This window comes from Meleagris gallopavo, chromosome 3 (assembly GCF_905368555.1).
Source record: "Meleagris gallopavo chromosome 3, MGAL_WU_HG_1.1, whole genome shotgun sequence".
Taxonomy (NCBI): Eukaryota; Metazoa; Chordata; class Aves; order Galliformes; family Phasianidae; genus Meleagris; species Meleagris gallopavo.
In genome coordinates this window covers 48,834,774-48,859,481 of record NC_139406.1, presented here as the reverse complement: position 1 = coordinate 48,859,481, position 24,708 = coordinate 48,834,774, and the positions used below count along the sequence as shown (strand labels likewise).

Below are 24,708 nucleotides of genomic sequence, written 5' to 3'. Positions count from 1 at the left end.
GTAGAAGCGAGAGCATTGCATAACTCAGCTTGTACCTTGAGCTTAAATCCTTAGCTTTGACTTACCAGGTTGAAAGAAAGAGCTACTGCTAATATTTTAATAGAATATTTTCTGTGTATTTTCTGCTTGTTTTCTCTCAACAAAAGTATCACTGGCTGTGACAATTCAGAGCAAGACAATTTTCGAACTCTTTTTTGAACATAGAGTGTAATAGAAAGAGTATGTTTACAGCAGGAGCAACTTGTCCCCATTTACCAAGCTCTGATTCATGTTGTAGAACAGACTGAGTGCATGAATTGAACTCCTGAATGAAGATGAATCAGAAGATACAGTCCGGTTCCAATTAGACATTCAGTCCATGGTAGGAGAGTGGAGCTAATCTGAGGAGAAAACCAACAGAAATGTAGCTAGTTTGAGTGCCAAGTCTTCAGCACCATCTGTTTGGTGTGCAGATCTGCTCCAGCTGAGGCTTGCTATTTGCTAATGCTGGCATAGACTAAAGTGGTCACTGATAAGTCTGTTGGTGGAAACTGTGAGCACTATTACAGAAATGCCCTCTTTCTTTTCCAAAACTAGGATCAAGAAAATGTTAATTGTGTGGTAAGACTGCTTACTGTGGTACTGTAGTTTACTTGCTGAAGTCTTCTCTGTTTTTTATTTCTCATTTTTAGCAATATGCTGATATCTGTGCTTTCTGACTGTTACAGTAACACCTTTCTACCCATTGCAGAGGATTTAGTAGATGCTGAACATGAAAGGAAGATCCCAGAGAAAGTGGGAGTTGTGTTGTGCTACTAAACATAATATCCAGCATTAAAAACAGCAATATTAAGTGTGTTATTAATCCAAACTCTGAGTTTAACAGGTCAGTTAACAGCGCTTCCTGGTGCTGTCATGTGAGCATCCTGAGAGTGGTGGAAATACGTAGTCAATAGCACGTGGAGCACAGGAGCTCTTGGCTGCAGGTTTGAGTGGTTAACATGTGCCAAACTCTTCTTCTAGGCTTGTGACAGACTGGGGAGGGGAAGAAACACTGAACAAGCAGCAAAAATTACAAAAACTAGTGGCATCTTCTAGAGAGTTGGAGAAGTTTTGGGTTCAGCCTGGAGAGGAGCTCTGCAGAGAGGAACCTGGGGGTCTTAACGGACAGCAGGTTGGCCATGTGCCAGCAGTGTGCCATGGTGGCCAGGAAGGCCAGTGGCATTCTGGGGCACATTAAAAAGAGTGTGGCCAGGTCAAGGGAGGTCTTATGCTCCCTGTCTACTCTAGCAAGGCCAGGCTTCACCTTGAGTATTGTGTCCACTTCTGGGCTTTCTGGTACCAAAAAGACAGGTATTTTTGGAGAGAGTGCAGCACAAAAATGACAAAGGTCCTGGAGCATCTGTCCTATGAGGAAAGGCTGAGCAGTGTGGGTCTGTTCAGTCTTGAGAAAAGAAGATTGAAAGGGATTCTGATCAATGTCTATAAATATCTAAGGTGCAGGAGGCAAAGGCACGAGGCCAGACTCTTTTCAAAGGTGTGTGGCAATAGAACAAGGGAAAACGGCCAAAGACAGAAGCATAGGAAGTTCTGCACAAACATGTGTAAGAACTTCTTCACGGTGAGGGTGACGGAGCACTGCAACAGGCTGCCCAGAGGCATTGTGAAGTCTCCTTCTCTGGAGAAATTCAAGACCTGCTTGAATGCCTACCTCTCCAACCTGGGCTAGGGAGCCTGCTTTGGCAGAGGGATTGGACCAGATGATCTCTAGAGGTCCCTTTCAGCCCCTACAATTCTGTGCAAAAAAAATGGCTCAGCAGGACATGAACTGTAGTGGGAAGATACTTGACTTTACCTTGTCCTTTATTACCTGCAAATCAAAAACTAAGGTTGAGAAGAGCTTAGAACTGTCCGGATGTTTCTTTTTAAAAGCTTTTCTCTGAGAGGTGTGGGGGTTTTTTTGTTTGTTTTGTTTTGTTTGCTTCCTTAATTTGTGTGGCAAAAAAAACTTTTGCATTAGTTAAGGGGATCTTAATGATTTGGTATAGGTGTGATTTTTACTATAAATGCAGTTTTTTGCTGCAGGCATATGTGGATTATATTAAACCTTTTGTAGTACAGTGTCAGCTGTTACATGCTACTCATTGGTGCTGTATTCATAAATACTGCTCCTAAATGGTACAAGAAATGGTGTACTGGTTGTGTTCATGTTTTAGTGTATCTCCAGTTATCATCACACTTAAAGCTTGGGAATTTACAGCTCTTTCCTTTATATTTAGGGTATATTGTCAAATGTCATTTTTGAATGTGTTGTTGCAGTCTAAGGTGACCCCTTGACTTAAAAGTTTCTATTTTCCTTTGCTCTTCCTGCAAAATGTAGCTTTTACTGTTATTCTGACACTCTGGGTTTTGAGCTGGAGATCTTCATATTCAGCCTTTTTTTTGTCTTGAGGATCATTTAATGTTGGTTCCTGAATATGGAGTCGTCTTCTGTCTCACCACCTTCACAGCCCACATCCCCTTCAGTTCACCAGAAAAAAGTCTCGTTTTCTCCTAGTCATCTGTTTGACAGCTGCTCTGTAGCAACTTGTGAATATAAATCTTTTTTTACAGTAACGGGGGAGTATGCAAATCTTAATTCAGAAAAGAGTTAGCTCTGAGTACACAGGGAAGAACTCCTGTATGAGTGACTTGTTGAATCAGACTCAATAAAATACCGGGCTTTCCTTTGATACCTAGGAGAACTCTGAAGGCTTGTTAAGCTCATTGGGTCGAAGGAGATAGTTGACATTCTGGGGACTGGAAAAGGAGATCTTTGGTGGCAGGAAGTGCTGTAGACATACTTTCTCAATGAGACACATTTCTCAGAAAAAATGGGAGAGAAAATATAGAGAGAGAGAATTTCTTGTAACCGTTTCATTCTTCTACTGTTATTTGTTGTATATAGCATGCTCTGCTGTTATTAGGTAAGCCGCATGCCCTGGAGAAGGCTTTCTGGTCATTGTCCAGCTCTGGAGAGGCCGGCAGGTGCTGAGCCCAGTCATTTCAACGTAATTTTCTCATGGCACTGTGACAAAGCCAGCGTTTGGAGAACTGAGCACATGTAGTGTTGAAAAATCTTTATGCTGAGATCATAGTGTGATCAATGATTCTGGTGAAGTTTACCTATTTTTCTGCCTCTGGTATTCAAGGCCTGTTGTAGAAATTCAAACTGAGGGAATTTGGGGTATACTGTCATGATTCGTAGCTGAAACCATCAGCCCCTAATGGTACAGAGAAATAAAGGTGTGATACAGCAGGCAGACTGCTGCTATGTTTCAGGGTTTCTCTGTTACAGTAACTGCTGGCACAGTTAAGCAGTTATTTCAACAGGACTTGACTAAAAAATGAAACAATGAAAAAGGGGCTTACAGGTTGTCATACATTGGCTGTACAGTGCGGGTTGGGATGCTGAGGGCCAAGTTGTCTTATGCTGCTAGAGGGTCTCTTCCTCTTTGATACTAGGATATGCAGCAATGTTTTTCTGAAAACTGGTCTTACGGTCTTTCTAAGAAATCTCTATTTCATTAAGAGTTGTCTGCAGGTAAAAATTCATTTGTTTATCCTACTTTTTATAGGCAGTACCCACCATGTTATATCATAAATTGGCATATAACTAGATTGATACATTTGCAAAAACTTGTGAGAAGGTTTTCTGGAGTGCCAGTCCACTTTTTTAGCATATCCTCAGCACCAGCTGGCAGCTCTTTTCATTTCCTAGCAACTGGCTTAATTTCAGTACTGACTTGATGAGGAGAGGAATGGATGTTTTTAAGAAACCAAAGATCTCCTTTATGTTTCTAGATCTTAAACTCTCTAGAGAGAGTGGAGGTGTTGTGGCACAGCCCATCCTTGGATTAACATTTTGTCCTTATTTTGACCTTCCTGTGGTCTGCACATTCATAAAGTGATAGAATCATTTGAATTAGAAGGGACCATTAAAGATCATCCACTCCAACTCCTCTGCAACAAACAGGGACACTTACGGCTACATCAGGTTACTCAGAGCCCCATCCAGCCTGACCTTCAGTGTCTCCAATAATCCAGTGCCTCATAATCCTTATTGTAAAAAACTTCTTCCTTATATTCCTCTGAAACTCCTTTCTTTTGGTTTGAAACCAGTTTCCCTTGTCCTATCAAAGCAAACTGCTGAAGAGTCTGTCCCCCTCATTTTGTGTCCCCCTCTTTAGATACTGAAAGCCTGCTGTCAGGTCTCCCTGGAGCCTTCTCTTCTCCAGGCTAAACAGCCCCAGCTCTCTCAGCCTGTCCTCATAAGAGAGATGGTCCATCCCATGCGTCATTTTTGTGGCCCTCCACTGGACGTGCTCCAGCAGGTCCATGTCTCTCCTGTACTTGAGGACTCTGCACCTGGACACAGTGCTCCAGGTGAGGCCTCACCAATGCAGAGGAGAGGGGCAGGATCAGCTCTTGACATGCTGACCACACTTCTTTTAATGCAGCCCAAGGTATGTTTGGCTTTTTGGGCTGCAAGGGCACATTGTGAGCTCATGTCCAGCTTACCCCCCCCACCAGGTCCTTTTCGGCAGGGCTGTGCTCCATCCTTACATCCTGTAGCTTGTATTGATAGCAGAGATTGCTGAAAACCTTGTCACTGCCCCCTTCACCAAAGCAGAGTCTAATTGATGTGTTTTGGGGAAGCTATATGTTTTTTAAGAGAAAATAGGAAAGCATCTGGCAATGGACTGCTGTGACTTTTTTGGATGGATAACTACTTCAGTGGATTTTGATTGCTGTTTGAGTTAGAATCAGTGTATGAGAGTGACTAATTTTGTAATTATTTCTCTGGGTATTTGCAGCCAAGAGCAGTAGCACATGCTCAAAAAAGTGCATAGCAGGAACAATGTCTACTACAATTAGGTTTGCTTTTTTCAGAGGCACTGAGGCTTGCTACCTCACTGGCTGTCCACCATTCATTGTTGTACCTGGTTTCTGCTGAAAGGTTTCCCAAATGAGGTAGAAATTGATGCATCTGCACTTATCTAGAGCTGTTCCATTGCTTCCTGGAACTTGCAATTGGATAATCCTTTGGCAAACTTGTCAAGCTTGAGAGACTAAAAAATGAAACAAAAATAAGACCTTTTGCCAGGAAATTTTTTATTTTTGAATTTGGAGCAAGACTATCTTTTCTTGAGAGCTGGCACTATCTGAACAAAACACTGGCTGGAAGTCAGGTGGTACCGATATCCACAGTTTTAGCTGTGATGTGGATTGTACTATTAACCTACCTTCCAGAGTACAAAGCTTATTGATTAGTGAGCTTATCATTGTTGGGACTTGCATGGCAATCTTCATTGCATGCAGTACCTCCTTTTGGTCTTTGTTACTTGCTCAGTGAATTGGAAACGGAAGGTTGCTGAAAAGCAGTGTGTCTAAGAGTTTAGACCAAACATCTTATATAGAAGGGGTCATCAGGACTCAACTGTTGAGCTGATTAGGTAAGCTACTAGCATTTACCCTAAGCAGCTTGTAGTAGCTTTGATTTAATAAAAACATCAGGTTTTGGCTCTGTTGGATAGAAGATTTTTAATTTTCTGTATTCTTGCTCATCTCTTTAGTCTATTTCTAGATACAGAGCTGTAGCAGTCTGTGACAGTACAAGTTACTTACCAAGTGGATGCAGTCATCAGGACACAGGAGCCTACTTAGGTTTCAGTTTTGTACAAGGAGAGAAGATCTGTTAGTGACGGAAGTCTAGCACTGGCAGTAGATTCATTAACATGCACCTGCTCTTTTGCAGATTCAGAATCTGAAAAATCATTAAGTGTGTTTGAAACTGTAACAGCATACTCACTAGAAGACAACATGGATACAAAAGATACAATAACTTCAAGCATGTCTGAAGAAAAGGTTTGTGGCAGTGGAGAGTCGATGTCTAATGGAATCAAAAAACACAGGTAGGATATTGCCTGTTCTTAAGGTATTATAGCATACACTAAAGGTGAGTGAAAGACCACTAGGATCTCTGAAAACATAATTTGTGGAAAACTTACGAAACTTTGCTAGAGATTGAAGTCATTGTTGTAAGATTTTATGAAGAATGTCTTTGCAAGTTTAGGGGTTTTCTTTGTAGCTTGCTTTTTGATGATCTAATCTGAATAAGTAAAAATAAAATATAATGTACTATGTAAAAAATGAATAGATCTTATTGAGGTGTATGTGGATTTTAATTCCTTCATGTATCTTTAATGATCTATGCCTCTTATTGCCACTTTAATTTCCAGTCATTTGATCCTTCTGTTGATACTAGGAATGAATGAAAAATATTTCTTGCCTGTCATCAGAAACTTAAATGTGAACAAAGGGAGTCTTATTCTAAAAGTCTCATCTATGTTTTATGTGCTTATTTTGTGTTGTCAAATGATCCATTTTTGTTTGTTTCCTTGCCTGTAAAGGAGGACAATAGGTCTAGAGTTAATGAGCTGTAATAGACACCACAGTTCTCAAGTTTCAGCGAAGGGCAATATAATGTTTGTGCTACAGACGAAGTCAGGCTTCAATATGTTTCAAAAAGATTAATTTGGAAGTGTTTCGAATCTGCCAAACGATGATGGGGACACCGGATCACTGTGAAAAACAGGGAATTAAAATTTAATTTTAGAGAAACAAAGACGTGCTTTAATTACTTGGTATCGTAAGCAGTTAAATTGCACGACTGTTGAAGCATGTGGGAATGTCAGAGACTTGATGTCTCAAGGTTCAACCTTTGAATCTATGTCCCTCCTGTACTAGGCAAAGACTAAGGCAAACGAGGGCTTGGGTGGAGTAACAGGGTGGTTGGGAAAGATAACATAAAGCAGCTGACTGAGCATACTGCTCTCTGCTATTGTGTTGTTAGGGTGTTGTTTATGGCCTTGATTAGCTGCCTTTCCTAATCAGAAGAGGAATTCTGGGGAGGGGAAGCACCAGGTGAACTTGAACTTCTGTATTGCACTCACTGCCTTTGAAAGCTTGAGGAGGGAGGCAGTTTGTGATCAACGTAAAAACGATGCATGTTGACATAGATTTTCTGAGGACTATTAACAGCAACTAATAACTTGGTATGAAGGGAAGGAACTTGGCAAGCTTTGATAGCTGTTTTTTCCCAGAGCTCTGCTAATTTACATTTTTCCTCCAAAGCCATCTCTCAGGATAGAAGTTGTGCAGCGTTTCTTGCCTTGTTTCTGAGTTTTGTGATGACTGGTATTTGTCCTGGTAAGGAATCTGCTCGCTGTGTCTGCCTGAAGTTCTGATTTCAGAACTGTCACCTAACTGGAGTTCCTGACTCTAATTTGTGCCTGTTTTGGTTTGAGGGTCAATTTACAGTGCATTTGGTCAAATATGCCTCCTTAGCTACTCTGTGCCATGCAAATTGAAGAGAGCAGAATGTTTTGCCAGCACTTACTTCTGGTGTTATACCTTTAACTCTTATTATTTAACTTCCTTTTGTAACTGCATGGAAGGAAGTTGCTTGGAGGCTTGATAAAAATCTTTTGCCTGAAGTCCTTGTACTTTCCAGTAGTTCATCAGGTGAATAGAGGAGTTGCAGCTGCATTTGAGTGGCATGTACAAGTGCCCAACACTACTTATCTGTCTTTATAAATGCAATTTTTTTCCTACTTTCATATAGAAAACTTGAGCTGTAGTCCGCCTCTCTCTGTTTGAGTGGTGTGGGTTTTGTGCAGCGTGTTGAAGGTTACTTTTTCTTGATTGGCTGTTGTTTTGGAGGTTAGGAATAAATCCGTTGGATTCATAAAATTATAGAATGGCTTAAGTTGGAAGGGACCTTAATGCCCACCCAGTCCCTGCCATGGGCAGGGCTGCCCCCAGCAGCTCAGCTGCCCAGGGCCCCATTCAACCTGACCTTGAGTGCCTCCAGGGATGGGGCACCACAGCTTCTATGGGCAGCCGTGCCAGCATCTCGCCAACCTCTGAGTAAGGAATTTCTTCCTAACTTCTAATCTAAACTTCCCTTCTTTTAATTTGAAGCCATTCCCCCTTGTCCTATCACTATGAGACCATGTAAAGGTCCCTCTCCTGCTTGTAAGCTCCCGTCAAGTACTGGAAAGAACTTCAAAGAAATAACAGTGTTAGGATGTGCAGATGGATGAAGCCATCGCCTTTGGATGTATTACTAAGGATGCTGTTGGTGGCAGCTACAACCTGGCTTTCATCAGACTACTCAGCTTTTAGGCTTTCTAGGCGAGTAATAGCCAATGAAACTTGAAATGCCAGAGCCTAGCTCTGATTCATAATTTGCTATCTGGGTCAGGTCTTATCAGAAAAGCTTGCATCCTACTGATTGGTCGTAGAGCGTTTGCAGTAATGTTGATGATATGCTTTGTGGTTTTATGTTGATTTGGAAATGGACTCTGTAATTTTTGCAAACTTCATGGAAGAGAATTTGAGTGGTAGGAGCTTAGGAGTTTAGTACGTTAAATAGTTTGGAATAATTAAAAAAAAATCAAATAAATCTGAGCAATGCATAACAAACAACAACAACAACAAAAAACGCAAAAAACACCCTCACACAGAAGTGTTGTGTAGTATGGATCACTGTGTAACATCCATCTGTCACTACTGTTTCCCTTTTACCCTCTTACTGCTGAGTTTCAGCAGTCAGCTTTCCCTTTGGGGAACCTTTCATACGTGTTTTTGCTCTGTGCTTTGCGAGCAGTCAGTTTGTTCAACCAGGTTTGCATGAAGGCAAGCTGAACAGGCCTCGCTCACACCATGTGTCTCCTTCCCAGCAAGATTCCTGTAGTAGTTAATCTGCTAAAGATAATGCTTTGGACAAGTGTTTTTTGTCTGTTCTACTGCAAAGAAATTCCTGCAGCTGTTCTTGTCGCTTACAGCTAAAACTAACTTCCTGAGTTGTTTCTAAAACTGTCATCTGGAAGGAAATTTTTGCATTCACAAACCTTTCCCTTAATCACAGGGACTGGATCAAGGTTAGTAGACCTCAAGTCTTGGCTGCCTGTCATTTTTGCACGTGTCCCTATTTGCCCCCAGAAGCTGCCTCGGTGGATTAAAAGTGTTCTGTTGCTTCAGTACACGTGTGCTACAAGGAGGAAAGAGCTGAATATCACAAGCTTGCGCTGTTACGCTCACTCATAGAAAGAAATGTGGATGAATGGCTTAAACTGAACGCCAACTTCCAAGCAGTTAAACAAATTGAGTGGGTGACATGTTCAACAAAAATGTGAATTGTATTAAGCATTAGCGGTACAGTAGTGTTTTATGTGCAGAAGGGCTTACTCAAAATTATCTGCTCTACTACCTGCGTTCTTTAGCAGATACACAGGGAAATTAAGTAAACACTATCATTGAAAATAAGACTGAATGCTTGGTGGACACTGTCCTCTCCTGGACGTTTATATCAAAGCATCCACAGAAGTTTTTAATACTTACTGTTATTCAAGACTCTCTGTTTCAATCCACATATTGATATCTGTCATATAGGGAATGAATGATACTATGTTGATTAATTAAAACAAATCCACCTATCTACTTATGCTTTCTGCCACAGTCAGTTAGGCTGTTAACCAGTAAGAGGAAACATAGTTCAGTACCTTGAGGAGTTCAAGCACAGACTTTTTTTTTTTTTTTAATAGAAATGAATGTTGCTTTTGAGAAAATGTGTAAGACTTGTTCCTGAAGCTGTTTTTTCTGTTTGAGTTTTTGTTGGGGGCGGTTTTGTGGGTTTTTTTTTCATTCTGTAGGTTGTTTCTTTCCTGTGTTGTTGCTGTTGTGTTTAGTTTTTCTTGAGAGATTATTTTAATTTGGGGCAATAAATGTTCCATGTGGTCACTAGGTGACTAGTAAAATAAATAAACTAAAAGGTGGGATTTTCATACATTTATGTCCCTTATCTGTTTTCACATAATGAATGTACCTACAGTGTCTTTCATGAAGAGAAATTCTCTTCCACTCTTTTATGCAAAATGAAGGAACTGTTTTTGGAAAAGAAAAATCAACACTGATTTCTGTGCAGGTAAAACAGTTCAAATGCTTCAAAGTAGGACTGCTGTTCTCCTTTGGTTATAATTTTACAAGTGTTAATTTAAAATAAATAAATCTAAAACAAAATGAAGTTTAGTTTGAATGATCTTCTGAACATTAAAATTTAAGTGAGACTGGTATCTGTAATGAAAGCTTCTCAGCACTTTATTTCACTTGGTAATGGTGGTTTGGCTTTACAGTTCACTGTGTGATTTGAAAACTCTTACTTTCCAAGAAGAGTGTTTGGGTTTATCCATCATTGGTAGTAATGGAAAGCTTATGTTACTAATTCTCTTACTTCCTCATTTCTTTCCACAGAACAAGCTTGCCATCTCCAATGTTTTCCAGAAATGACTTTAGTATTTGGAGTATCTTAAGAAAATGCATTGGAATGGTAAGTAATCAGAAAGCTGTGGTAAATAATTTGATCGTAGAATCATAGAATGGTTTGGGTTGGAAGGCCCTTTAAGATCACCTAGCTCCAACTCCCTGCTATAGGCAGGGATGCCTTCCTCTAGGTTGCTCACAGCCCCGTTCAACCTGCCCTTGAATGCTTCCAGGGAGGGGGCAAATGTTACTATTGATAGAATCATAGAACTGCTTAGGTTGGAAAAGACTTTCAAGATCATCAATTCCAACCTCAACCTAACCATATTACCCTAATAACAACTCAGCATGTTACTGATTCATTTGATGCCCAAATAAGAACTTGTTGGGGAGAGGAATTTCTTTTTTTTTTTTTTTTTTCACTTGTGCTTTGTTTACTTTCATAACTAGGGAAGGTAAGACTTGCTCAGAGCAATAGTGCTTGAGTAAAATAATTTTCTCTTAAATTTAACCCTTGAAGTACTTTGTAGTAGTAGGGTTGGTTTTTTTGTTGTTATTTGCTTTTGATTTTGTTTTTTTCACTTTTAAGGATATTTTTACTTTGCTCTTCTCCCTGTCCTCCCCTTCGTATTCCAGCCTTCTCCCCCCAGCAGTGTTACTGGCCAGATGGTTGGCACATCAGAGGTTGGCTGATTGGCACCAATAATCTGCTTCCAGCTAAGGGTGAATTGGAAAGAGGTCTTTTCTTCATTAGATCCTCCAATAGGCTGAAAGTACTTACTGATAAACCTACATCATCCTGTAATGGTAGCCTACGAAAAGGCACCTGTGTTTAGTTGCTATTCTCTTATTCGTCTCCTGCTTAGGAACAGCACACAACACCAAGCAGTGAGATATGGAAATGTTAGGGAATGCTGTATCAGTAGACCCAGGTCTCCTGAATTGTTACGAAGATTTGTCACAGTGACACCAAGATTTGAGATTTGTCACAGTGGCTCTAGCAGAGAAATGTTATATCCCAAAAACACAAAGAACTGATTGAAGGCTTGACTTGCACAATGTGTACAGGCAAAGAAGAATCGTGCTATTGTGATTAAAAACAGTGTTGTTTATTCCATACATTGTCAGTTGCCATACTGTGCTTTTAATTTCCTGCTGAAGGCATTTTGAAAACTGGTACTTCTGTTACAGAAACTCCTTTTTTTTTTTCTTTTTTTTTTCTTTTTTTTTGTCAGAATACAAAACTCCTGTGCTTTTCCTGTGCAGCCACATCTCTCTTCATCTCCCCACCCCCTAGCATGTCCGACACCTTCCTACAATGAAGATAATGTGTTTAAGGAATTAGGTGGCCTATATCTATTTTAAGAGTATATGCAACTTAGTCTTCAAAAGGGCACTTAATACTGTATTGTTTAGTCTCACTTTCTTCAGGTGTTTATTAGTGAGAAGCTAGTCGTTTGATGTTTGGTTTTCTTTTTGTTTTACAAGTAGCCCTACATATCAACATAGAAGGGCTTACCCAGCTCATAAAGGATGTGGAGAGTTTTTTTCTTCTTCTCAGCATTAGCAGTGTCGGGTCAAGCACGTTGCATTAGCACTAAGAGCATCATTTAGTTTTGTAATAAGCCAATTAGGATTAGGTTACTGCTGGTCAGTGTATGTAATCGCTTGGTTTTTAACACAAGTTTCATTTGTGCATCAGGAATTGTCCAAGATCACAATGCCAGTTATATTCAACGAGCCACTGAGCTTCCTTCAGCGACTTACAGAGTACATGGAGCACACATACCTCATCCACAAAGCCAGCTCTCTGTCTAGCACAACTGAGCGAATGCAGGTACTTTGGCTGCCATAATTTGAATACTTCTGTTTATTTTCTTTTTGTATAGTTTGTCTTAGTATAAGAACTGCTGTTATCAGCTGCATGTCAGATTCTCCTACTTGTTCACCAGTTTTGCTTGTCTAGGGAAGTGTTTTGCTTTTCCTAAGGCTTACTTTTTTGAGCTTTTTGATTAAAAACCTATTTATTTTCCTCCCCTGTAAATAGAACCTTCCTATACTACTTGAGAAGAAACATTCTGTATTACTGTGACTGCTGTTAACGATTGATAAAGACTAAAATGAACTGTGTACTCACATTCTTTTGAACAGTGTGTTGCTGCATTTGCTGTGTCTGCTGTAGCCTCGCAGTGGGAACGTACGGGGAAGCCATTCAACCCACTGCTTGGAGAGACGTATGAATTGATCAGGTAACCAACAGATGCACTGAAGATCAGAAGGTGGTGTTTGATGTGCAAATGAATGTTTGATTAGATCTGTGAGGTGACTTGCAAACTGCTCCTTGGCTTGCAAGACGCTGTCTGCTCTCATAGCTGCTGGAGGTGTGTGCATTGTGTTGATGTTCAGCCATGCTCCCCTCCGTAATGAGAAAACACTGAGATTTTCATCTCAGGAAAAGGTTATAAAAATTGCTAGTAAAAGCAAGTTTTTGTTCCCTTTTTACACGTAAAAAAAACAACTTCTTACTGAAACCTTCTAAATGAAAAGATACATATTATATATAAAGGGAATGTTAGAGTTGTTGTAGTAACTATATGAGTGTCCAAGATGCAAATAAGCAATACTGATCAGCTGCATTTAGGGCATATTCTTCTCTCAAACAAATGACTATTTGGCTTCTGATTATGCAGAAGTTTAAGGAAGAAGTTACTATGAAAAGTAAACAGATTGATTAAATTTGGTTTGTATTGCTACATTTTTGCATGATGTCCTCAGTTACTTAGAATGAGGATGTTATGTGTATGAGTTGATTGTTCTGTATTACTTTAGAGCTTTAACTAAGTTTTACATTGAGTACAGTAACTATCTGCGAGTCCAACTATCTATTTCACCTGCGGAGAAGAACTGCAGCTTCATTGTACTTTAGGTGCATGCTTTCTCATCTTTATTTTGTATCTTCAGAACACTGATTTTTAGAAACTTTGTTTTGCAGAGACGATCTTGGATTTAGACTTCTCTCAGAGCAAGTTAGCCATCATCCACCAATCAGTGCTTTCTATGCTGAAGGTTTAAATAATGATTTTGTGTTTCATGGATCGATTTATCCTAAACTCAAATTCTGGGGCAAGAGCGTGGAAGCAGAACCAAAAGGCACAATGACTTTGGAGCTTCTTGAGTAAGTTGATGAATAATAATTGCATAGGTACTGCGTCCTCATCTGTGATGATTAGAGGGCATTAAAGTCTCATGGCTGAGGAATGGGAATGTCTAATGCTCGCATCTTAATGTCTGATGGCATATTGCTTTGTGGGGTGGAGGGAATGAAGTGATGAAAGCAACTGACGTCATTTGGCTTAATAAACTGTGTAGTAATAGCACTAATAGATGGTGCTTACGTCTGTGTTCTGCAGGTGCCTGTACATCCAATCCAAGACTAGCACACTTGAGTCCTGTTGGCTTTCCTAACGTCATTCAGCATCCACAGGGACTGCACTGATGTTGCTGTTTTAAGGAATTGATAAAATCAGTAGCAATAGGTTAATACAGTTCCTACTTTGCCTGGCTTATTACCATGCCCATTTCAAGACTTGATGCAGGTTGTAGAAGATGGCTTATCACAGCAGTGACATTCAGTACAAAGATACACTTATGGTTGTTGTTTTTTTTTTTTTGCCTCCCTCCCTTAGACACAACGAAGCCTACACATGGACAAATCCTACTTGCTGCGTGCATAACATTATTGTGGGCAAACTTTGGATTGAGCAGTATGGAAATGTGGAAATAACTAACCACAAGTAAGTTGAGAATGTGGGAGATTTCACTTGTTGTGAGTTGAAAAAAAAAGGAAAGTCATCTGCAAGTAATTAGTGCCCTCTTGTTCTGTCTGTAGAACTGGTGAGAAATGTGTGCTGAGTTTCAAGCCCTGCGGCCTCTTTGGGAAGGAGCTGCATAAAGTTGAAGGCTACATTCAGGACAAAAGGTAACAATTTCATTCCTTATAGGAAACAAATTGCTGCCCTTTGTTTCTACCAACTGCTAAATAAGATGTCCTGTGCCAAGGGCATGAACCTGAAAGAGAGCGGGTTAGGAGTTGTGTAATACCAATAGTGCAGTTTGAAGAATTGCTCTCAAAAAACGTTTTCTTTCAGCTGTTTTTGTCTGAAGTGAAATGAATCTCTTTTTGCTCAGTTGTAAACATTGCCTTTTCTTTTTTTTTTGACAGCAAAAAGAAACTTTGTGCATTGTATGGGAAGTGGACGGAGTGTTTGTACAGTGTTGATCCAGCTACTTTTGAAGCTTATAAAAAGAATGACAAGAAAAACACAGAAGAGAAGAAAAGCAGTAAACAGGTATTAGTCCTTGAAGGGGCTGGTGCATCTTCAAAGGCACTGTAGGCCAGCTCAGTGTTTTGGTAGTACTTAATAAGAGCATTAAGATTACGTTTCACTTATTCTCTCTTTCCGGGTGGGATATAAAAACAGATTGGATGGATTTTAGCATTAAGGGATAAAATGCTTCTGCTCTCAAGGATTTGTATTCAAGCTTCCCAGATCTTGGAGTTACCTAACTACAGGGTTGTTCATTATCTGCCTCTTTTGCCCAAATCGTATGGAGCAAATTGCATATTTGTTGGTTGGACCATGGTTCTGATCATGTACAATAAGTATTATATTTTAGTAGGAGGATTTGGACTCCTACAGGTAGGATAGACTGGCATCTCATCTTGATCCCAGTTTTTCAGCTTTTCCAAAGAATGTTTATATTTCTTTACGACGTTGCTCCAATCACAGTGGGTTTTTTGGTTGAGGAATTTTGTTCTTTTTTTTTTTCCTCAGAGTTGCATTAATTTTCTTACGGGAGAAAAATAAAAGCATTCTTAATTGTTAGAGATTTCTGGTAGCAGTTTGCTTTTTATTTTAGGTGAATGGCAATGTTGGCAACGTACAGTGTGATGAACAATAACCATTCATAGCTGCTTAAAACAGGGATTGATCCTCTTTGATGATTGAAGCCAGACTTTGTTGTTGGTTTTGATGTTGCTCATTTTAATGTAAAAACAAGAGGGCTAACTCTTGAAAGCAGTTCTTCCTGTGCAGATTCAGATTGTTGCTGTATCTGAGATTGCTTCTGTGCGTGTCAGCAGGAGAGAGCTAAAGCACAGGGGATTACTGCTTCTCCTTGAGTCTGACCCAGTGAGCTCTAGGGAGAAAGGAGCCAAGAAAAACATACCCAGTGCCTTTGTTCAGTCGCTGCTTTGCATGTTCCAACAAAGCTTAAGATGACCTTTGCTTTCCAGTTCAAAATGAAGCACTCTGTTGTAACTTGAGCTTTATACATGTTGTTCTGACTCTAGTAAAGCACACTATTTTTACTAATTTAACAGAACTATTTCTGTATTTAATAATAATAATAAAAAAAAGCTTTGTAGCTAAGATGAAGCTTAGTCTCCTTTGTGTGTTCCCACTGCCCCCTTGTGTTCAAGGAGTTGGCACTGCTTATGGTATTTGAATTTCTAGGTGACCCAGTTCTCATCTATGTCTGGATGTGGTTTCTCCCTTTGTGGTAATAAAGCAGTCACTCAGTCATGACAGTACATTGCCTTCCAAACTCTTCCTAGTTAGAATTTTCAGATTTGTTTCTTCCAGTTGTTTTCCTGCTATTCTTTTTTGTTGTTACTAAATAGGCATTCTTCTGTCTTTCTTTAGAGGATCTGTGGGGATGCAAGTCTTTTTCAAAGGAACCCAGGATACCCTCTCAAAGCCCTTTGATTTTTTTATAGGGTTAGAACTACTGGAAACCTGATTTTTGCATATTAATATGGCACTGGGACAGCTGCCCAGAGGGTGCCCCACCCCTGATGGTTCTCAAGGCCAGGTTGGATGGAGCCCTGGGCAGCTGAGCTGTTGTGTGGCAGCCCTGCCTATGGCAGAAGGTTGGGCTTTTATGGTCCCTTCCAACCCAAACCATTTCGTGATTCTGTGGTGCTAGATAAGTCTTCTTGTATGCAAAGGTGATATTTTAGCAGCATTGTGATAAGAGTAGTCCCTTGGGTTAGACCAAGGTAATTCTACTCTGAATGAACTAGTCTTTGTTAAATCAAGGTGAAGTATTTCATGCAGATATTTCGGTGCAAATGTATGGAAGAAAATAATGTAATGCAACAGCAGCTGCAGTCATGTATGCCTAGTTACAGAATGATTGAGCAGTGCTGAGTATAAAATATGCAACGTTGTGGGTGGGGGCACAAGAAAATCCTTTAAAGGACTGGACAAGTTGCTAACACAGCTTCGGCATCGTCAACTAAAAGCCTTGTTTAGCTTCCGAACCTGGTCTGTGTGTAGCTCTGTATTTGTGACCTGTTTGTTACAAAAGCACAGTAACCAATTGCTCTGCAGTGAAACAAGATCCTTAATGCTTCCTAATATGCTTAGGCGTGTGACACATGGATCATCTTGGAGCACAGTTGAGTCCAGTCTGAGTACTGGATTTTTTTTGTACTACAACATCAGTATATGACACCGTCAGAGCAAAGCTTATTAGCAGCAGGATTAAAGCTGTTAGCGTGTAGCCAAAATATTTAAAGCATTAGTGGTCTTTAAGTTCAGCTCTGTGCTCCAGTGATCTCTGACACATGCTGCTGCTGCTTTTAGCTGTGATAGTGACCTGAAGTTTTCTTGGGAGGATATTATTCATTGTCTAGCAGGCGTTAGTTCAGTACTGTGGTGTAATCTCACGTGGCTGAATTAATATCATTACATATAGCAGTGTTTGTGGTTAAATGGGACATCGTACTGGTAGAGAAACTTACATTTCTTAACACATAAATATTCAGATCTTATCTACAAAGAAATTGATGTGAAAAACTTCAGGTAGTCTTGGCTTGGGAAGAAGGACATATTCTGTGTAAATGCTGTTGTCCTTCTTGATGAGCATTTTTTTTAAAGTTTGTTGCTGACATTTACTTTTGGTCAAGGAAATTTTACATAATCCCTTTTCTTTCTGTGCTGTTTTCAGGTGAGCAACACTGAGGAACCTGATGAGATGCCACTGCCAGATTCTGAGAGCGTGTATGTTATTCCTGGAAGTATTTTACTATGGAAGATAACTCCAAGACCTCCAAATTCAGCGCAGGTCAGCTACACTTCTGCTTACTGAAAAGTGCATGTTATATCCTATTATTCTGCCTGGTCAACACAAAACAAATCCATTCATCCTCTCTTCCTTAATGGGTCTGGGTTTACCTGCTCACTGCAGCAGACTTCCCACAGGCAGTTACTTAGCCAAATTTCTCTACAGAATTGAATGCTTTGTGCAGCCAGTGATGTGGGCAGCTTCCCCACTTCTTCTCTGCACTCTGTTCCCCACACTAAGACACACAGCTTTGCAAGAAACGACCTCTTCTGAAGGGCTTCCTAAAAGGGCAGACACTCTCTAGGAGATGCTTGCAAAGCCTGTACAGGCTGTACAACATAGGCTATTGTGTGAAGCCAGTGCCCAAAGATAGAACAAGGGGCAGTGGGTGCAAAGTGGAATGCAGAAAGTTCCATCTGAACGTGAGGAAAAAATTATTTACTGTGAGGGTGACAGAGCACTGGAACAGGCTGCCCAGAGGGTGGTGGAGTCTCCTTCTATGGAGATATTCAAGACCCACCTGGGTGCTTTCCTGTATGACCTGCTGTAGGGAACCTGCTTTAGCAGGGTAGTTGATGTTGGACTTGATGTTCTCCAGAGGCCCCTTCCAACTCCTGTAATTCTATGATTCTGAGGGCTGTGGAGCCACTGGGCAGAGAATGAGATGTGTTCATGTACAAAAATAGACTCGGAACAAGTAAAGGTGCCCTCTGTAGGTTAATCAAGGGGGAAATCTCTCTTCGGAGACAGGGAAAATACCAGTAGGACTGGAAAAAGAAGATAAGAGAGAAATAGTGCACTGTGTAATTGGATGCTGTCCTGGTTAAACAGAAACACCAAGGATCAGCTACATTCTTCCTGACAGTGCAGTTTTGCTGGTATCTTGAGTATTCTTATCTCGAGTGACTAAATAGTAAAAAAAAGCACTTGGATGTTTGTTTTTTGGACAGCTGCTTTGTTGTATATTAAGACTAGCAGCCAGAGGCTGTGTAGGAAAGTCACCTTTTTCTCTTTGTCTCTGCATTTCAGATGTACAATTTCACTAGCTTTGCTATGGCTTTGAATGAATTGGACAAAGAAATGGAAAGTGTCATTCCCAAAACTGACTGCCGGCTACGACCGGATATCAGAGCCATGGAAAATGGAGAAATAGGTAATTTTGTTTCTTGTTAAAACTGAAGAACTGGGGGAAAAAATGAAATTAATTCAACTTCTGAGTTGTTAGATAAACTGTTAGAATAAGTAGTCATAAAGATAGACCATAAAGATACGGTTTTTCACTCTACAAGACAGTACTTAATCTTGTACTGCTTCTAGTAAAAGTTGTCACCCATCTCTACTTCATGTACTTCACAGCTGCCTTTAACAATGCTGTATTTTAGAGTAGTGATCAAAGCTGTGTTGGTAGCACACTCTTGTTTTAGCTGCTGCTGAACAAGGAGGTATTCAATGCTGTTAACATGCTCAACAGTAGAACTTTGACGAGGAGGATGATTTTCCAAAGCAGCTGTTGCTTGAAGGCTGGCTGGGCATAGGTGCTACAGGTGGGTGGTGATGAATCATTCATTGCCTTTGCATTGCTTTTTCATTCTCTTTCCCTTCACTTGGTTAACTGTCTTTAATTCCAACCCTTCTCTCTTCCATCCTGGACTGAAGCGAACGAGTGGCTTAGCTCCTAGCCAGGAATGCACCACATCACCTGCCCACTTCTGTACTTCTGTACAAGCTGGAATCTTAGACCCTATGCTGTTCTGTGTTCTTTTTAGCTTTAGAACCTTTGCTATGCTCTGTTGTCCAGCCCTATAGCTGGAGACTAAGAGGAGACTCTTGAAGCATCAAAAGTATTTGTGAACTTGTCAGCTTTCATCAACCAAAGCAAAAAGAACATTCTGAAGTGACAATTCTGAGTAATGCAGTCAAGGCTACTTAAGGTGGGACATCAGTGACAAATGTGTATGATGCAGAAACATTCCTCACTGAAAATTTGAACACTTTTGGTGTCTTGGGATAGCGAATTAGAAATGCATTATGAGATTTGTATGCTTTTTAGAAACTTCAGAGAGATTGTTACTTTAGGTGCCATGGAGTCTAAGTGTCTTTCAGTCTTCTGACAGGCGACTTGGTGCTAAATACTTGACTGTGGTTTGGAACAACCTCCCGCAGGCATTTTTTGCCTCTTTCTCTTCAGTATTTTACTTTTAAAGCAAGGTGGCTACGTTTGTAGACTAAAAGCAGGGGGCATTTGCTTTTTCTGCCTTCCTAAGTGATTGGGGTAAGTCATGAAACCTCTGAATCAGTTTCATCTACATAATAGCACAATAACTGTGACTACTTCTGATAAATAGTCTGAGATTTGGTATGAAAAACAGTGATGCAGGTGTACTACAGCACAGTTGTACTTTAGTGGGTTGTTTTCCTCAGAAGTGGCCAACTGCTGCTTGGAGGCTTATAAATAATAATTAAAAAAAAAAAAAGCAGATCACTGAATTCCTGCAACTACTTCTTGACTGTAAGATTGCTGTGTAGCCAGTGGGATGGACATTGCTGGTTCACAGCATCCCCAGTAACTTGCTTGTTTAAATTCAAAGTGCAGTAACTGTGCCTTTAGCAACAGGTCATATTCCTTCACTGTACCAACAGCATGAAGTTGATGTAGCAAATAAACTCGTAACACGCAGTGCTAGAATCCAGTAAGGTAATCAGGAACAACTGATAGTCTTCCAGATGTTATCTCAGTTATTTCTTTGAGCTGCATGTGAAATACTTCTCGAGGATTCAAATATGAAAGAGATTACCCTTCACACAATCTGTTTTTCAGTCTTCCTCAAGATGTTCTGAAGGGAAAATGAAACTGTCCTTTCTGCCAAATGGAAGCTTGCTTTGAACCGTGACCCATGCTAGCTTACTGCTCCAACAACAAAAAATAAAAATAGAGGATTGATTCTTCATGGTTTGGAAATGAATATTCCAACCCCCTACTGCTCTGCTCTTAGGCTGAAACAGATGCACTTCTGTTTTACGTAGAATGCTTTTTAAAGGGATAACATTAATATGCTGGGTCAGATGGATTAATGACTGTGTATTTTTATTCCTTCAAGATCTGGCTAGTGAGGAGAAGAAGAGGCTAGAAGAAAAGCAAAGGACCGCCCGCAAAAATCGTTCAAAGTCAGAGGAAGACTGGAAGACGAGGTCAGTGTGCCTGCATGCGTGTGGGTGTTTTGGTATGAAAGTGTTGAACATTCAGGTTAGCTGCCAGCCCATGCTGGTGGTGTGTGATGTCAGCATGAAGCTGACATCTCAGCATGGGTGATGCTGCTGTGATATATAGACTGGGTCTGTGCAGGCTGCAGCACCCAGAATCAGATGTGGTTTTGGTTCCTTCCCCTCAGTGCTTGTGCACCTATGTTCATGTGCTAAGTGTTAAAGTGTGTTGCCTTTTCTAAGTGTGAAAAAGATGCTGCTGCTGATGGCTGTTTGTAAGGACAGTTGTTGGTGGTAATTAATGTGTAATGCCTCAAATATGTATGCTTGGCCAAAGCGAGGAATAAACAGTTCCTCCAGTGAACTTGATGGCATATTGCCCACGACTTCTCATATCAGTTGCTGGGTGCTGGCAACACTGTATTCCTGCAGCATACAGGTTTTTTGATTATTTTTTTTAAAGATGGTTCCATTAGCTCATTCTTCATGTCATTTCTTCCTTTCCAAGACTGTTACTAACTATAAAAGTTAGAGGAGTTAAGGGAAAAGTTAGCAGCTGCCAGTTGTTTTTCTTAAAAGGGAAGTCAATTGGGAGCTGTCAGGCACAGCTGGCTCAATAGAAGTTGTAAAACCATAATCAAATGAATCTTGTTTGACCAGGCAAAGCCTATTCAAATTTATAGCAAAAGATTGGTGGCCTCTTCACAGGAGGGGGGGTGGGAGGGGAAAAAAAGTAGGGCTAAACTCTCTACAAATAAGCAAACTTCATCTCTTCCCTACTTATTAACTGCTAATGCACCCAAACATCATGGATTAAATGTCTTCAAAATGTCTGTTTGTAACTATAGATCACTTATCTTTTTTTTGCAAATGAAGTCACTCATCATCTCAGAGTCCCAGGTTTGGTCACATCTGACTGTTTTTCCTCTGCCTGCTTTCCTGCAGTGTTTGGGTTTGTTTGTCCTGAAACTGGTGCAAAATAACATTTTTTGTAATGCTTCTGAGTAGATGTGTTACACGCAGAACAGCTGCACACCTCCCTCTTCTTTCCCTGAATTCAGGCGCTCTGTGTGCTTTGGTTCTGGCTCTCACCAAGTGGTGGGGATAACTACACTGTTCCTCCAGCTATCTGAAGTACCTACCCTAAGGTACAGCTCAAAGCTTGGTATGAGGACTAATGGAATTTCCAGAGCACAGTGCAGAGCAATGATTCTCAGGGTCTATAGTCAGTGCAGAACCATTCACGAGGTTCTCCAGTTGCTGTAGAGCCAGCACTGTGCAAGTTGTCAGTGCATGGACTTCAGATTCCTGGTATCGTTTAAGAACTCCTTATTTTCCTGTGTGTCTCCAAAGCTTTGGCAGAACCTTCCTTGAGTCTGATCCTTTTAGTAGGAATGCCAAGCATGACTGCTTTCAAAAGATGAACATAAATTATGTAGGAAAAGCTCCTTTTCACTTAAATGTAGAGATGAGCCTGGGGGGAAAAAAAGCTATTTTGTTGGGAGGCAACTCTTTGGCTACTCCCACAGGGTCAGCCTGCAGGTCTTAACCTGAAGTGTGATGGAAAACTGATGTGAACAGCTGCTATTTCCTACTGGAGGATACTGTCCTGATCTATTCCAGTGCTGAAGGCAGAGCAGTGAGGTCCTGGGCATACAGCTCCCTAAGCTGCAGGGTGAGGTCATTCCTTGTAGCCCTGATCCTTAGCAAACATCAGGCTTAACTCTGGAATAAGCTGCTGTTCCCCGAGAGCTGGGAAGCATACTGGGCCTGCACACACACCAGTTACTTCAGAGCAGCTGACACGTCCCAAGCAAAGCTTATGTGGTAGTAAACCACGTGTGGCATGAGGGGTGAGGGACTTTCACTGGCTTCTGTTAGTTTAATCAGGGCAGAAGTGCCATGCAGGTGTTTGACTGTTCAGTTTGTACCACTGTGATGGCATTACACGAGGAATTACTTCTGATGTGCATCTCAGATCTTTTGGATCTAGCCAGAGCCTCCTAGTGGCCACCCTGCTCTGTCAGTTGTAATCACAGGATCATTGAGGTTGGAAAAGACTGCTAAGATCACCTAGTCCAACCATCAGCCCATCCTCACTGTGCCCGCTAACCTGTGTTCCAAGTGCCACGTCCATACAGTTCTTGAACACCTCCAGGGACGGTGACTCCACCACCTCTGTGAGCAGCCTGTGCCACTGCATCACTACTTTCTGAGAAGAAATTTCTCCTAATATCCAACCCGAATCTCCCTCAAAGCAACTTGAGGCCAGTCTCTCTTGTCCAACCCCTCTTGTTCTATTGCTACCTGGGAGAAGAGGCCGACACCCCATTTCACCACAACCTCCTTTCAGGCAGTTGTAGAGAGCATTAAGGTCTCCCCTGAGCCTCTTCTTCTCCAGTCTGAACCATCCCACTTCCTTAAGACTTGTACTTCAGACCTTTCATAGCTTCATTGCCCTTATTTGATCCTAATATATTTTCATTTCTGCTCTGAAAAGCAGAAAACCTAGAAAGGAAGAGCGAGTTTAAAAAATGCACATGCATGATTTACATCAGAGAGTGTGTTTGCTGCAGTGAGGCATACAGAGCAAGCACTGGCCTTTGTGGCCACTGAAGAGCAGAAAGGAAGCACTGGAGCATATATTAACTACAAGAGCTGCTCGCATGCTGCCAACACAGCATGGCAAAACATAGTAAAAACTTAAACTACTCCTTGTCCTCTGGGGTCTGCCATTGCAAGGCGAAAGATTGAGCCAGACCCGAACAGCAAGCTGTGCTCAGTCACACTGCACAATGTAACCGCCAGAAATAGGCATGGGTGAGGAGAAAGGAGGACAGCCTTCTGTGCCACGGTGCTTTGATGGCTGTCCTCCCTACTGGGGTACTGCCAGCAATCCGGCCTTGTGAGATGACACCCTACTTTGTTGACAGCCCCTCATCTCCTCAGACTATGCTGTGTAAGTGCACGGCATTCCTATGAGGAAGGAGAAGAGGGGAGGGGAAGAAACCAGCATGTGCAAGAGTTCAGTGTGTCAATCAGCAGCCAGCGTAGAAGCTGGCACGTAATGTGGTGCAGCTGGATCAGCTCTCTGGGCATTCACGTTGGCCCCTCAGCGCCAACAGTGGATGCAACACCATCATGCTTTAGTAAGCCACTTTTCCTGCAGCCAGGGGTGATGTTTCACCTACACTGAGGGTAGTGAATGCACTTGTTCTGAGTTGGCATGTTGCAAAACAAGGCTTTGAGACACTGGGGGAAATCTAGATACTGGGGAAATGGCGTTTTTCTGTTTTCAGGACTGCAGTGCTTGTGGTGTTCACATGTCTTGAAGACACTGTTATTATTTATGCATGCCAAAATGATGGTTCACAACTGCTTTGAAGTGTAACTGTAGCTATCCTTTCTATGTGAGAGTCTTGACTGCTCCAAATGGACAAAATGCTGGTGTCAGTAATGTCACCTGGGAGCCACTGAAGTGCTGTTGGAATGGGGAAATCTGGCTGGAAAACAAATATATTTTAAGATTTTAAACTAAGAGGACTCCTGCATTCATGGTAATTACTTTGAACAACAACAGCTGAAGACGCAGCAAAGCAGTTCTGAACTACAGCAATGTATGGATAGCTTTGGTAACATGCTGTGTGTTTCCTTACAGATGGTTCCATCAAGGCCCCAACCCCCACACCGGCACACAGGACTGGCTCTATTCTGGCAACTACTGGGACAGAAACTACTTTAATTTGCCTGATATTTATTAAAATGCAATAAGAAGCCTGTGGCTGATACAAATAAGTCTTAATCTGTTTTAATGTTTTCCCTCATTTTACTTACCTCCTAAAAGAACTAACATGTTATCCAACAGAATATTACGCATCTCCGCAGTAAATCTGGCGGTACGTGACTGCGGTCCCTTAGGTAGGGGATGAACTTTTCTGGCTGGCAGTGGGTCCTACGTGGACAAAGTCAGCAAGTCACCAAGATGTACAGCTGCCTGGTTTGCTGAATACACCTATATTAGGTTGTGGTGTA

At 41.2% G+C, this 24,708-nt stretch overlaps 1 protein-coding gene across 5 annotated transcripts in view; it reads left to right on the top strand.

The window, feature by feature from the left end:
* The window catches only part of OSBPL1A (oxysterol binding protein like 1A), a 72,997-nt gene extending 48,526 nt beyond the window's left edge, over nt 1-24,471 (top strand). For 4 of the 5 annotated variants that reach the window (XM_085220897.1, XM_085220896.1, XM_010708836.4 and 1 more), the window contains exons 17-29: nt 5,777-5,933; nt 10,336-10,411; nt 12,047-12,181; nt 12,496-12,593; nt 13,337-13,519; nt 14,031-14,138; nt 14,234-14,323; nt 14,567-14,693; nt 17,359-17,475; nt 18,505-18,628; nt 20,574-20,664; nt 21,553-21,576; nt 24,335-24,471. In XM_085220897.1, the coding sequence (XP_085077023.1) occupies nt 5,777-5,933; nt 10,336-10,411; nt 12,047-12,181; nt 12,496-12,593; nt 13,337-13,519; nt 14,031-14,138; nt 14,234-14,323; nt 14,567-14,693; nt 17,359-17,475; nt 18,505-18,628; nt 20,574-20,664; nt 21,553-21,576; nt 24,335-24,437 (1,433 nt within the window). In that variant the 3' untranslated portion in view covers nt 24,438-24,471. The remainder of the gene's footprint in view (nt 1-5,776; nt 5,934-10,335; nt 10,412-12,046; nt 12,182-12,495; nt 12,594-13,336; nt 13,520-14,030; nt 14,139-14,233; nt 14,324-14,566; nt 14,694-17,358; nt 17,476-18,504; nt 18,629-20,573; nt 20,665-21,552; nt 21,577-24,334) is intronic. The other variant, XM_003205000.4, reaches the window with a different exon arrangement.
* Nucleotides 24,472-24,708: the final 237 nt, after the last annotated feature.